The sequence below is a fragment of the Pygoscelis adeliae genome, unplaced genomic scaffold (genome assembly GCF_000699105.1).
Source record: "Pygoscelis adeliae isolate BGI_AS28 unplaced genomic scaffold, ASM69910v1 Scaffold57, whole genome shotgun sequence".
Lineage (NCBI taxonomy): Eukaryota > Metazoa > Chordata > Aves > Sphenisciformes > Spheniscidae > Pygoscelis > Pygoscelis adeliae.
Window position 1 is genome coordinate 13783479 of NW_008825615.1, and position 13261 is coordinate 13796739.

The following is a 13261-nucleotide window of genomic DNA, read 5'->3' on the forward strand; positions in this document are numbered from 1 at the left end:
GAGCACAAGTCTTATGAGGAGCGGCTGAGGGAGCTGGGGTTGTTTAGCCTGGAGAAAAGGAGGCTGAGGGGAGACCTTATTGCACTCTACAACTACCTGAAGGGAGGCTGTAGCGAGGTGGGTGTCGGTCTCTTCTCCCAAGTAACTGGCGATAGGACGAGAGGAAATGGCCTCAAGTTGCGCCAGGGGAGGTTTAGATTGGATGTGAGGAAAAATTCAGTCATTTACAACATATAACTGTGCAGCTGCTTGTTGTAATTCACAACCTACATGAAGAAACCTACATATAAGAGTAGTACTAACCTACATAAGAGTAGTTAAACATTGGAACAGGCTGCCCAGGGAAGCGGGTGAGTCACCATCCCTGGAAGTATTTAAAAGACGTGTAGATGAGGCGCTTAGGGACATGGTTTGGTGGGCATGGTGGTGTTGGGTTGACGGTTGGACTCGATGATCTTAGAGGTCTCTTCCAACCTTAATGATTCTATGATTCTGTTATTTTACAGCTGACAAGTTGAGCACGTGAATTTTAGAAGGTAGTACTTGATTCTCTTGGAGCTTCCTTTTTACTCTCCTGGCCTTCACTTCTCTTGTGTGCTTTGCTTTCCTCAGTTGGTCCAAGCCAAACTCTCTTTCTCCTAATTACTGGGACTGATAATGCTAAAATATGGAGTGTTCAGAAGAACTTTGAAGTACATTTAATGGCCTCGCTTACCACATATCTTGAGTATCGTGAAATCTTGCTCATGACTCATGCCCAGTTAGATCTCTACCTTCAAGATCTTTATACTGAAGAGGCTGCTGTGAAATAGGACATAGTCATCCTGTGGATACACATTGTAGACAGCATGATGGATATATTAACAGTTCAAGCTATTAGATACAGTGACTATTCTGCACTAGACTTTGACTCATGAAGGACAAGGGAAATTATAAGAACCTGGAATGCAATTTTGGTTTAGCATCAGGTTTGCAAGCACAATATAGAAGCAAAAGGTGAGGCTTACTTGATAATGCAAGGATTTCATTTCCGATTATTGCTGATAAGAGGAGGATGCCTCAAAGGTAGGTAAGATAGATGCTGGCTGTTACTTCAAGGTCTGCCTCTCCCACAGGTCACTGTCCCACTATCATTACACTAGGGCTTACGTACTCTCCTGGAACCTTGTGTGTTTTCAGTTCTTCAGGGATCAGCTGCTCATCCATGGTCACACAACGAATGCTTCAGAGTTTTTTTTTGAGCCCTTCTTGTCCAGCAACCAAATTCATTCAGCCTTACAGAGAAACAAAATTGGAGCTGACAGTAGATTTGTCGTGTGGTTTTCTATGTACAAGCAAATATGTGCAGCCTGTGTAGCTGCATGCCCATGATCACACAACGCAAGGAGTCCAGCAGCCTAAATTCAAAGAGTATGTAAATACATACAGCAGCCTAAATTCAAAGAGTATTAAATACATACAGAAGCTCTGTATGTATTTAATAATTTCTTTTTTTATATTGTATCATGCATCTTAACCAGTTTCTATCCAATGGAAGTCACACATTTTCTAATTGGCTAGGTACTTCATTTATATGCTAAGCACATATACAAGTGGCTGTCATTAGCAGCACCATGTGTTCTGTCCACGTTACAGATGTTTCTCAAAGCAGTATTTGATCACTTCTTTGTGCGTGCAACCTCTTCCATCTGCTACCACTGATATCTTGAGTAGACCCTTGTTAGGTTTTTGATGGAAAACAGACATCTTGCCCATTAGTCTGTTACTCAGTTGCTGGTTAGTCAAATTCTCAGGCTCCTTATTTTGTTGCACAATAGTTAGACTTCAGGTTTCTCAAGCCTTCATAGCATTGCTCTAGCTTGCACTTGTTAACCACTTTCCGCTGTAGTAACTATGATAATAGGAGGGCTGCAAGACTGTTCTGGTCCAATTTGGAGCAAGGCAGCCTTCTTTTGGATGCTGTTAGTGAGACCTTAAACCCTGCTAAGCCTGTTAAAGACAGCCAGGATCCACAGCAGTTAGAACATCAACAGTAAACAAGAACTTAGGAATTATGATATCATTTCACCTTGCATTCAGTTTAAGGTTGAAGGAGCCACCATCAATTTTATAGTGAACGTGTGTTTTCTGTCATAGCCTAAAAAAGCTGAGGCAAAGAACAGAAGAGTGAAATGAATTGGTGCCAAGTATAAAGGCCCCGTGTGAGTCCACTCGTGGCAAGGAATTTCTTTACATATTTTCTATTACATAGGCTTTACCATTCTCCAGAAAAGGAGAAAATATGGTTACAGAGTCTGTGAGGATGGGATAGTCTGCTCAGGATCTTTGAGACCTACTCAGCTGACAAGCTCATGCTCTACTTGAATCAAGTAGAGATGCTAGCACTACTCAAGTTTTTTCTGAATTAGTCTAGGTATGAATATCATATCAGTGATTCTGCAGCCAGTTGGAACCTTTTTAAAATAAAAACATAGGGGTTATCAAAGCAGTAATTGCACAAAAAAAATCCAATGTCCTTTTCTTCAGTACTTTAAAGTAGCTTTACAAAATAGCTTCTTACAAAAGAACTTTGATTTAAAATATTTATCAAGAACATCCTGGTTTTAGCTGTTACGCTCCTGTCTGACACTACCCTGTGCCTTTGCTGCTGGTGTCTGTTGTACACAATCTGTTGTATGACAGAGGTGGTGTATGACTCCCTTTGGAGTGGATGAGTGAGATAATAATGTTATTGACTCCCTTGAATAGTGTGGAAAGGTGTTTCAATGCCTAAATCCTGATTTTTGTCTCTTTTTTTTTTCTTTTCCTCCTTAGAGCTCCTACATGGACATTATAATTTCTTAAACTTATGTTCTCAGTAAAAATATTGAGTATTTAGCAATATTCTTAGAAGATGAAAAGAATTTACCTAGTAAGATCTCTGTCCTGCAGCATCTTCTCGTGAACTCTGTTGCCATACTGACTTCTGCACTACACTGAAGCATACTTTCAGAAAGATCACATTTGATATTGTTTTGAATTGAGCATGAGAATAATACTCCTTTTGTTCTTCTCCTCTTAAATAAGCATTCTGCAGGGTTATTGGATTAGTAAATTCTGATATATCTTTACAATCCAGTGATCAAAACCTTCAGCAGACATTTGGAAATACACAATTACATATACAATATATGTATAGAATTTGTCATTGTTGATACACAGATATATCTCTTGATGATGAAAGACACTTTCGTTTACTGTTGTTTGTTAACTTCCTGGTAAGAACCTTTAAATGTTAGAATCTTGAAGGTTGTCAAAAATATTTCAGTTTGATTCCTAATTAGAGCCTATCGTATAATTCTCTTTAAAAAACAATATGGCCAAGCTGAGTTATTTTTACCGTCCCTGTCCACTGCGTTCTACATGTATTATATCTAAATTGAATAAGGAGGTCTGATGTTGTAAGTCACCCCCTTCTTACCTACCACATGCAGGACTTTTCCCTCTAAACTTACTGTTACCAAGTTATCTCCGTGTTTTAGCATTCAGAAGGAATGGGTGAAAGGAGAGAGATGAAGTGAAAGTGCCTTGGAGTGGAAACTTCACAATGGATTTCTTAGTCTTAAAACTGAACAAGATGATGTTTACAGACGATGAGGGTCTTTTAATGAATATTCTCATCCCCAGTAGAGCAAAGGCCTTGAGAGGCTTTAGTAAGCTAGACTGCGAGACAATAAGTTACGTTCAGCATTGACAAATGCAAAGTAACCTGCTGTGGAAAGAATAATTAATTTTACACCTATCTCACAGGATTCTAAGTGGAATTGCATCAGAAGAATTGCATATATTAGAATATGGTGTGGACATTAGGGAAAACAAAATTTTAGAACACAAGTAATAGGGAAAATTATGGAAGACTACATTGCTACTGTTTTATTGGTAGAGCTTGATTTGAAATTCTGAGGGCAGTTCTTATTATTCTGTATAAAACCATACCAGAAGGGTCTTAATGGCATGTGAAAGAATGCTGAAGAGCATAGGAAAACTTTCATAAAGATAGACTGAACTTGGCTTTGAAAAGAGAAATAAAAGGAAACCTAATAAAAAAACTCCAGTGCTTTGTGTCAAAGAAGTACAAAGACAAACAGAATACAGGAATGGGGGATACTTGGTGAAACTCATAGATAAAAGAAAATTCATACTGATGAAATAATTTTTCATGCTATATGTAATTAGATTGGGATATTCGCCACGAGGTAACACTGGAGTCTCAAAGACATTAGCTTCCTATTCCTTTTACACTCTGTTACTAAATATCAAGTATTTTAAAGGCATGTAAATAATAGTGTTTCTCCATGTGTTTATGTGCAAAGAAAAATAGTTTCTTGAGGATGACAAAGGGCTACTGGACAGTCAAAAGACCACTCACTAATATTTCAAGTGTGGAAGTACTTTCTCAGTATCCATGGGTTTTAACTACTGTTTGCTAAGGCTGTTACAAAACCGTAACCACCAAAATGGTACAAAACATTTTGTATAATTTACCATAGTGCTGTGACAGAATGAGTATGAATTAGAAATACACTTATCTTCTCCAAAAAGCTACTAAACAATTTACTTGAAATAATCACAACTTTCTCTGAAAACTTTTAAGTTTTCTGCTTTTCAAAATCCAAATTACTACTGTAGCACAAAGAAGAACGTGAAGCGTGCTTTACAGATACTGCATACGGAGAAATACTTGTCTTCTGACCTCCATTAAGCTGTCTGGAAAACAGTGAGCAATAAGCAAACCTCCCTTTCCCTTTTTCCAGCCTTTCCACACCCCCTCCTATTCCTTTCCCCTGCATACATGCACCGTGCTGGAAATAGCGTGAAGCATAACAAACTCGTAGCCATCATGAAGAATGGGTATAATGATAAAAATAATACGGCAATCTATTTTCATTTGGGGAATTTATGACAGTTGGCTTGACACAAGCTGGTGGTAAAAGTGCACTTTTATGGGAGAAACTTGAAAAATCCCTCATATTTGAAATACATTATATATGATTCTTTTTTTTTAATGTTGTTGATTTGTATTTATCTGTATTTGTAATTGATTTGTATGTTTTTAGGAGCCCAGGCTTGTGTTCTTGTGTTTTCTACAACTGACAGAGAGTCCTTCAGAGCAATCCCTACCTGGAAGGAGAAAGTTGTGACTGAAGTTGGGGACATTCCCACAGTTCTTGTGCAAAATAAGATTGATCTTCTTGATGACTCTTGTATAAAGAAGTAGGAGTTTTATCTTACTGTTTTTAAAGAACAATATATGCCCCCTGTATACACACGTTAAAAAAAAAAAAAAATCTATGGGAGTTTCTGGTGAAGACTTATGATATCTAGGTTGTAAAACCTATGCCCTGCATCAAAACGTGCCCTAGAAGCACAGGTGACAGGTATTGCTGCATGAGTGTAGTTACTTGGGCAGATGTGCTTGCCAAGCTAGGAGATTTCTGTTTGCTTCATGCTGCCTTCTGAAGTGTCAGCCAAAAAATGGAGGAATAGCATGAAGAGTTTGGTTGTGTCATGATATGATTCTCTCAGAAATTCTAAAACTAAATTTTCTTTCCTGTTAAAATTTAAAGTTATTGTTAAACTGTGCTGCGCACCAGTGAAGGTACATTGTCTAGTTTGCTAGTGAATGCTTGCTAAAATGATGAAGTAGTATTAAACTGGTTGTTTGAAAAAGCATCTTAATATTCTTTGCTTCGCTTTTCTTTAGTTTGTTTTTATTGCTCTTTTTTATCAAAACATTATAACTCTATAGAAATACATATCTGTTAATATTCTCAAACTGCATGGTGCTGATGCTTCTTCACAATATTTTTCTTTACAGATTTTATCATTCTGCCTTTGTATGTATGACCAATTTCATTCTTGCCATAAAATCAGCTTAACAAATGCTGACTTTTATTTACCACAGCATATCATGTAGAAAATATTGCATGATGAAGTTGATCATTCTCCACTTCTTTATTTCTGCCATCTTCCTGAGACATTTAAATTATTTCTTCTTTTTGTTGTTTCCTGCACTGGCTTTCTTTGTTCTCTGTTTGCTATCATTGATGGCATAAATCAGCTTCTACTCCCTCTGCAAAGAATACTGAGGATTTTTCAAAGGAAAAGCAAAATTGCATTTGAACTCCTCCTTTACTCATGGTATGTCACAGGTTTTGCTCTCAGAATACTCCATCTGCCTCAGTAACTTCATCTTTCTGATGACGTGATTTGCCTTGGTGAAATTTTCATAAGTTTTGTCAGCTTTTCCTTGAAATTTAGCACAAGTTCTCTTTCACTTCACAGAAAAAAAGTAGTTCTTGATTTCATCTCCGCTACTGCTTTATTAAAATATACTTAAGGATTACTTTTTTGTTGCTGTTTTGACTTTGCAGTGGTAATTGTTCTGATTCTAGTGCTGTTGATTACAGCCTCCTTTTTGGTTTCACTGACACCTGTCTTCGAACCCTTGGGAAATTTTAGTTAATGAAGTCAATAAATACTGAAAAGCAATTACTTTTGGTCATAAAGGAACTGCATGTAAAATACCTTCTTGTTATAGTGGAGATATTGTAAGGAAATTAAGGGTCAGGTATTTTTTGACTGAGTTTCTTAACCCAGCTTGCCACGTTTAACTTACCACGAAGCATTTGGTCTGTTAAGAATAAATGCTGACAAATAATACGAATTAGTATTTACAAAGTCTTCTTCTGTTGTGCAGTGAAGAGGCAGAAGCACTGGCAAAAAAGCTAAAACTGAGGTTCTACCGAGCATCTGTGAAGGAAGACCTAAATGTAACTGAAGGTACGAGGTACAGCAGAGTAGGTGTCTGTCCTGCCCGCTGCTGTATAGCACTGTACGCCTCTCCTAGTTTGGAGCTGATCTGTTACTTCCCATGTTGTTGCATGCTGTTGGCAATCCTTTTTATATTTCTTAGCAGCACACTTTAAACATAGCTAGAATTTCTTGATATTAGTGTGTTAGGCCCATTTCTTTGTGTGCATCTTTCTCTTCTATAAACAGTGCATAGCTTCAATATTTAGAAGGCAAATGTGTTAAGGCTGCTTAGTTCTGATGACTGTCAGTAAGCACTGAGCTTTTAAAAAAATGATATGTAGAAGTTCAATTATTACAATATACAAGTGGTTGAACAGATTATTTTGTAGTTAATAAATATTTGCTATAAGCAATTATTTCATAGTTTAGTTACATTTAAATAAAGTACAGTAAAAGGTTGGATCTCTTGCAGCCTTTTGTCTACTGATGATATTTTACTAGTTCCCAAGTATCACTTTTTAATGTATATATTTAATTTCATAAGAGTACTGTTACAAAATTCAGTCACTATCTTTTGTGGGGTAGGTTTGAACAATCGTGAATTATAGTCTCTGATAATTTATGTTTTGTTTAATCAGGCAAACTTAATAGTAAACTAATTGTTTCTCCCCTGTTAACGTCATTCACCTTGGAAAAAACATATAGATGAGAAAATGTAAAATGTTTCTGTATCATCTTTACATGAGTTATTAATTACAAATGTAAATAATCTTAACATATCTAGGTTCTGAAAATTCTCCTACAGTTGTAGATTTTTTTTCAGAATCCTAGGTAGACTTTCTATATCCCAATACAAATGAGGGTAGCACTAGTTAATTAGAAAAATGTTGCTGCCAAGTTTTATTAATAGTCTTGCTTTACATGACTGCTGTTATTCTAAGGCTTCTTGCAAAAAACATACATATTAAATTCCTACATAATTTTAAAAAGTTCCAAGTTGCATGAATTGGAACATTTGGCAATATGTACGTGCCAGCTTTGTTACAGGAGTATTGAGATGTTTCTATCTGCTGTGTAGGACTCTAGTACTGCAAACTGTAAGACCTGGGTAGACATTGGATTGATCTGGATTCTGCTCAGGTACACAGGCCTGCCGAGAAAGAACCACGTAACCAGATTGTGCTAAACCTGTGGTGTCGAATGTGGTTTTGTCACCACGCAGAATTTTGATACGAAGGTATTATTATTGACACAAAGATTATTTTTAAGCGTGCTCTGATGTACCTTTTTTCTTTTTAACATTCCAGTTTTTAAGTACTTGGCTGATAAATATCTTCAAAGGCTCAAGCAACAAACAGCTGAAGATCCAGAACTAGTACATACAAGCAGTAACAAGATTGGTATGTATACTGTAATAAAAAACCAGAAGATAGTATTTTGTGCCATCAAAGCTTATGGTCTCATCTGTTTCCTTATGGAGTTAATACAAGGTGAATCAGGGTCTAATTATTACCTTCCTATCTTAGGATATTGTCTCCTTCTGTAAAATAACTTTGTGATGCTGAAGTTACAAGATTGTCAAACTGATGTACTAAAGTTTCTAGCTAATGTTTGGCAAGTGCCCTTTTATTAAATTTGTTTAAACAAACATTGTGTAAGGACTTGAGAAAGGATGCTTGTTGGGTTTTTGGATGTAATTAGTATTAGTGCTACTCATCTTGGTGCAGATTTACAAGAGACTCACGGTGAAAGAATCTGGCGTGTAATCAGAAGGTCTTTGTAAACTGCCTTTTGTAAAGGAACACTGAACTTCTGTAGTCCTTCTTTAAAGCATTTCTGAGTCAGTTCATTTATTTTCCTTGAAGCACTCCCTTTTTATTCAGGCTTTTTCCTTACCTTTATCTCAGCAAATTTCTAACTTCAAAATTGTCATGTTTTTCTTTTATTATATTGCTCAACTAACCGTAACTTTGTTACCATGCAATTAGTAGCATACACATATGCGGATGAGTTCATCTGCTGGCCTTCAATTACATGGATGTATACCAGCTTTAAATACTGCCTGGCTAGTAATTCCAACTGGCTCTAGTTCAAATTTAACTGCAAAATTGACCCAGAAATAGATAAAGCCTTTAAAAACTAGAGTATGCGTTTGATGTGCACTGCTATGCCTTAGTAAGTACTGTGTCTTAAGTGTTAATGTATTATGCTGCAGGAAATAAATACAAATACTTTCCTTGTCTTTAAATTCTGTAGGTGTTTTTAATACAGCTGGTGGAAGTCACTCCAACCAAAATTCTAGCACTCTTAATGGTGGAGATGTCATCAACCTTAGACCAAACAAGCAGAGGACCAAGAAAAACAGAAGTCCTTTTAGCAACTGCAGCATACCTTAGACCACTTTTGGAGGAAGAAAAACCAAGCCGGTGAATTGGATGAAGTTGTGCAACTGAGTACAGAATAAAGCCAGCTGTAGAGGTATTTTTACCAGTGCTTTAGCAAATCTTGTGCCTATGGGATCCTTGATAGAGGGTGGATTTATATAAACTTGCTGATGCAGTGTTTTTTGGTGTGTAGAGTGAGACACCTGGTGGCAAAACACAGAACCGTGGCTGCCCCTGTGCACTTTGTAAAAATTAGACAAGCTTCTCCTTTTTCAAGGAATTATTTACAGAGCTATGAACTAGGTATTGCTGAATTGCAAAGCACATTTAACGTAAGGATAATACTTACAAATATAGGTACAGACCATAACGCTATGGCCCAAGGTAAAGTAGCAACCTTGCAACTAAATTTCAAAGAAAATGATAGAATTGGTTAGTCAGGACACTAAGAAGATAAAGGAAGAGCAAAAAGAAAACACTACGTTTTATGCCTGAATATATTAATATGGATTCTGGCAGTTCTGTTGGTGCAATGTACTTTTATATATATATTTTTTCATATATATATATATGAGTGCTAAGGTGTATATATATAAACTTTTGGTATGAATATTTAGGCTAAATTCCAGCATATACATTACTTGGAGATCAGCTAATGATCATAAAATAGCATCTTCCAAAAAAAATTTTCCTTTAAAAATGTTGCATTTCAGATGAGGCTTTCCCAGCTGCCACTGTGTACGTTTAACTTGCTATACTTTGGGCCTAAAAGCTTAGATTTAAAAATGTATGGTGCCAAAAATGCTCCTTCTTTTTACTTAATGCTGTGCTACAGATGTTTTTGTAAGTTTGTTTTTCTCAGTCTTAACAGGTTGAACAAATAACACAGTCTTTTGACACTAATAGCTATTCAGAAGGAACATATAATATAATCGTATTCCTGTTCAGATTTGATTGTTGTATCCTGTGTTGTCTATGAAAGAGGAACTTGCAAAGTGGTATCACAAAGTATTTATCTTCTTTGGAAAAACTTTTCATAGATACCATAAACTAAGTTACGGAGGATCCAAAAAATTGCAGCTGATGGCTGAATTACATTAATGAGACGTTCTTGAATGTTGTCTCAGATTCCAAATTAGCTGCTGGTTGCAGAAAATCTAATTCTGCAAGATCAGAGACATGGCAAAAATGTTTCAAAGTGCTTAAGTAATTTTACAGAATTGATTTAGATGTTTAGGAGCCCAAACCTAAATTTAAGTTATTTGGGCTTAGGCCCCTAAATCATTAAGGTGCTTTTCAAAACGCTAAGCAAGATATCTTCTCTTTACCAAAAATAAACACTTTTTAATCCTCTTCAAGAGCATGCATGCCTTTTAAAAAAATACCCATTTTGTTTACATGGTTTTGTATGGTATGATATAATTTTATCTTTCTAGGATTTCTACAACAAACCTGCCGGTGACAAATGCAAAATATGCTGCTTGAAAAAATTCAGAGTTTTAATAGTTTTTTAAATGGTGTATGAGAATGAAAATGAGTTGAGTGATGCTGTATGTTTTTGGAGGAAGGACTTTTCACTGTGTGAATTCATGTAGGAAGCTTGACTTACTTTGTTTCTAAGTCAATGAGTATGAAAACTGAAATGTACTCTTTTTCCCCACTGTCTGCAGGGAGAGAAGTGGGTGGCAAGTTATGCACAAACACTAAAGATCTCTGAACTCTGTATTTTTATGTTTACTATATTAGACTTTCTACCGAGTACCGTTGTTTCCTTGACAAGCTGTTAGAGCATCTCTTGTTGCTGGCAAGAAGGCGGCCTTCAAGGCGCTCGATCCCCTTTGCTATTGCAGCAAAACTGTGTGTTCTTCACCGTAATGTTTGCTCTATTTTCTCTTGGATAAAGGCCTTTATTTTTTAACAAGTGCATTTAATCACTGTATGTATGTATAAATGGAGTCAAGTCCTATCTGTCTTAGCAATTTAAGAAGTAAGGTACTTAGGATAAGACTAAAGATTGTACATCATGGAGCCACCTTACAACTTCAGGATGTAGGACAGAGTGTATGCATCAAGAATTTTGACAACTGTTTTTAATATGGAAACTTTTACATTTCATTGTCTGTCTGCCGGTTTCACATTTTTTATTCATTTCTCTCGAAAAAGAAACAAAACCACAAAGTGTCTGAAACATCTTTTTTGCCTTGTTTGACTTTGTACAGAGTACTGAAAAAGAAGTCTTTATTACGTATAATGACCATTTGTGCTATTACATGTAATACTGTAGACATTGTACTATCACATAAGCCATTTGTATTTAAGGTCTGTCATTATAAACCACTGTTCTAAGGACTGAAAACTCAGTAGAAATTTTCTTAGGTGGAGACTTGACAGACTTGCTAAATCCAGGATATGTTGAAATTTAGTACACATACTTTAACGTAGGAATACATATTTGCAGCACTGGGTAACAGTGAGTTTTAATTTCATTTCCACCTTCAATCTCAAGTGGCTCTTTCTTTGTTGTGACTCTGCAGCGCTCGTTCTCCAATACGACTGAGATGGAGACTATCCAAATTAGCATTTTTCTGGAAGTGCTCTGCATGTGCGCTGCTTGAAAATTTAATTTTTATCCTACTGGGGTTAGTGTGCAGATGTAAACCAGATGACTTGCATATTGCAGGAATCCTTAGGTATTCTCATCGCTCTTCAGTGGGAGTAACTTTCGCCTTTTGGATGAAGAGACGTGCCTAAATGTTTAGCACTCACATTGTCCCTTGTGAATAATTTTTATTATAAACATTGCCCCATTCTCCACTCAAAGTGTTCTCATTAAAATATCCTATGTTTTAGTTACCAAAACCTCCAGGTGCAGAGCTGGTAATAACTGCTTCTCTGTGCATCTGTGTGACCGCGTGGTGGAAGAGGATGTAACTCTCTGTTACACCCGTGGCAGATCAGCATCCTGGATTAGGAGCAACAGATGTTCCTACCGCAAGACGCAAAGTTTTGTTCTGTGAGACTAAGCTAATTGCACTCCTGTTTTATCTGCTAATATCTCTGGAATAGCTCATTGGATGTATTACCTGAATCTCGCCAAAATTCTTTGCTTTTCAGCTGATAATGCTACCACTAGTAGAAAACTTCAGTAATTGTTAATGCCTTAGTGAAGCAAGCATTCGCTATGGAGTATGACACTAAAGCATCTGTCACTCCCGTGTTGTATCCATTCAGTGAATGGGTGTTCTCCCAGTAAGTGGGGGGTCATTTGATGCAAAGCGGTAACGCTAGGGATGTATTTCCAACTGGAAATAACAAATCTCAAAGTTGTAAGACTGATCACACTAAGACTTTTTGTGCTTGTGTGTGTGTGGTTAATTTAAAAAAAATAATTAAATATTCCACTTAAGACAATTTCGGAGCTCTCTTATTTTCAGTGTTTCTTAAGCAGCGCTTACCTTTTTGAGTCAAAATGCCTGAATGACCATACCGTCAGTCTGATTTCCTGTTCAGTTTTTTTATGCTGTAGCCCGATAATGGAGAGGAAAAAAAAAGACAGATTTTACTGAAGCATATCTGACGTGTAGTTTTCCTTCGCATCACTTGTGTAGATGTATGTTATACTAAAGGGAACTGAGCAGCTGAACACACTGTACTGCCTGGAGGCTGTGCAGGGGTAGATGCGTAATACTCAGTGAACATACACTTTGAACCTGTTAATTCATCTATTGAAGTTGATAGGTACCAGTTAAGAACAGAATTAATTATTTGCACTGTGGAACCCTCTTGTGGGAGTTCAGTCATACAGCAAACTAACAAACACGCTTTTTGGATTCTAGTGACGGTACCTAAGCCCCTGCCGCTTTTCTAACTGCAATCATAGACCTTGGGCTGAAGTTGCAGAACCTGAACACTGATTGTACATAAGCCAGAGAGCAGGCACGGTCCAACAAGCTTGATTTCATCGAAACTACCCTGCCGTCTTTTTGCAGGAAGCAACCGTTGCGCATATCTTCCTTTTTAATGCTCAGATAATACTGACAGAAGAAAGTACTTCTTTCTGTTAAATATGGCATCCAAACAGG

The 13261-nt window shown here is 36.8% G+C and overlaps 1 protein-coding gene across 1 annotated transcript in view; it reads left to right on the forward strand.

The window, feature by feature from the left end:
- The window catches only part of RAB23 (RAB23, member RAS oncogene family), a 14341-nt gene extending 4640 nt beyond the window's left edge, over nucleotides 1-9701 (forward strand). Inside the window, exons 3-6 of the mRNA XM_009333170.1 lie at nucleotides 5097-5253; nucleotides 6740-6822; nucleotides 8103-8195; nucleotides 9052-9701. Coding sequence (XP_009331445.1) covers nucleotides 5097-5253; nucleotides 6740-6822; nucleotides 8103-8195; nucleotides 9052-9191 — 473 coding nt within the window. The 3' untranslated portion in view covers nucleotides 9192-9701. The remainder of the gene's footprint in view (nucleotides 1-5096; nucleotides 5254-6739; nucleotides 6823-8102; nucleotides 8196-9051) is intronic.
- Nucleotides 9702-13261: the final 3560 nt, after the last annotated feature.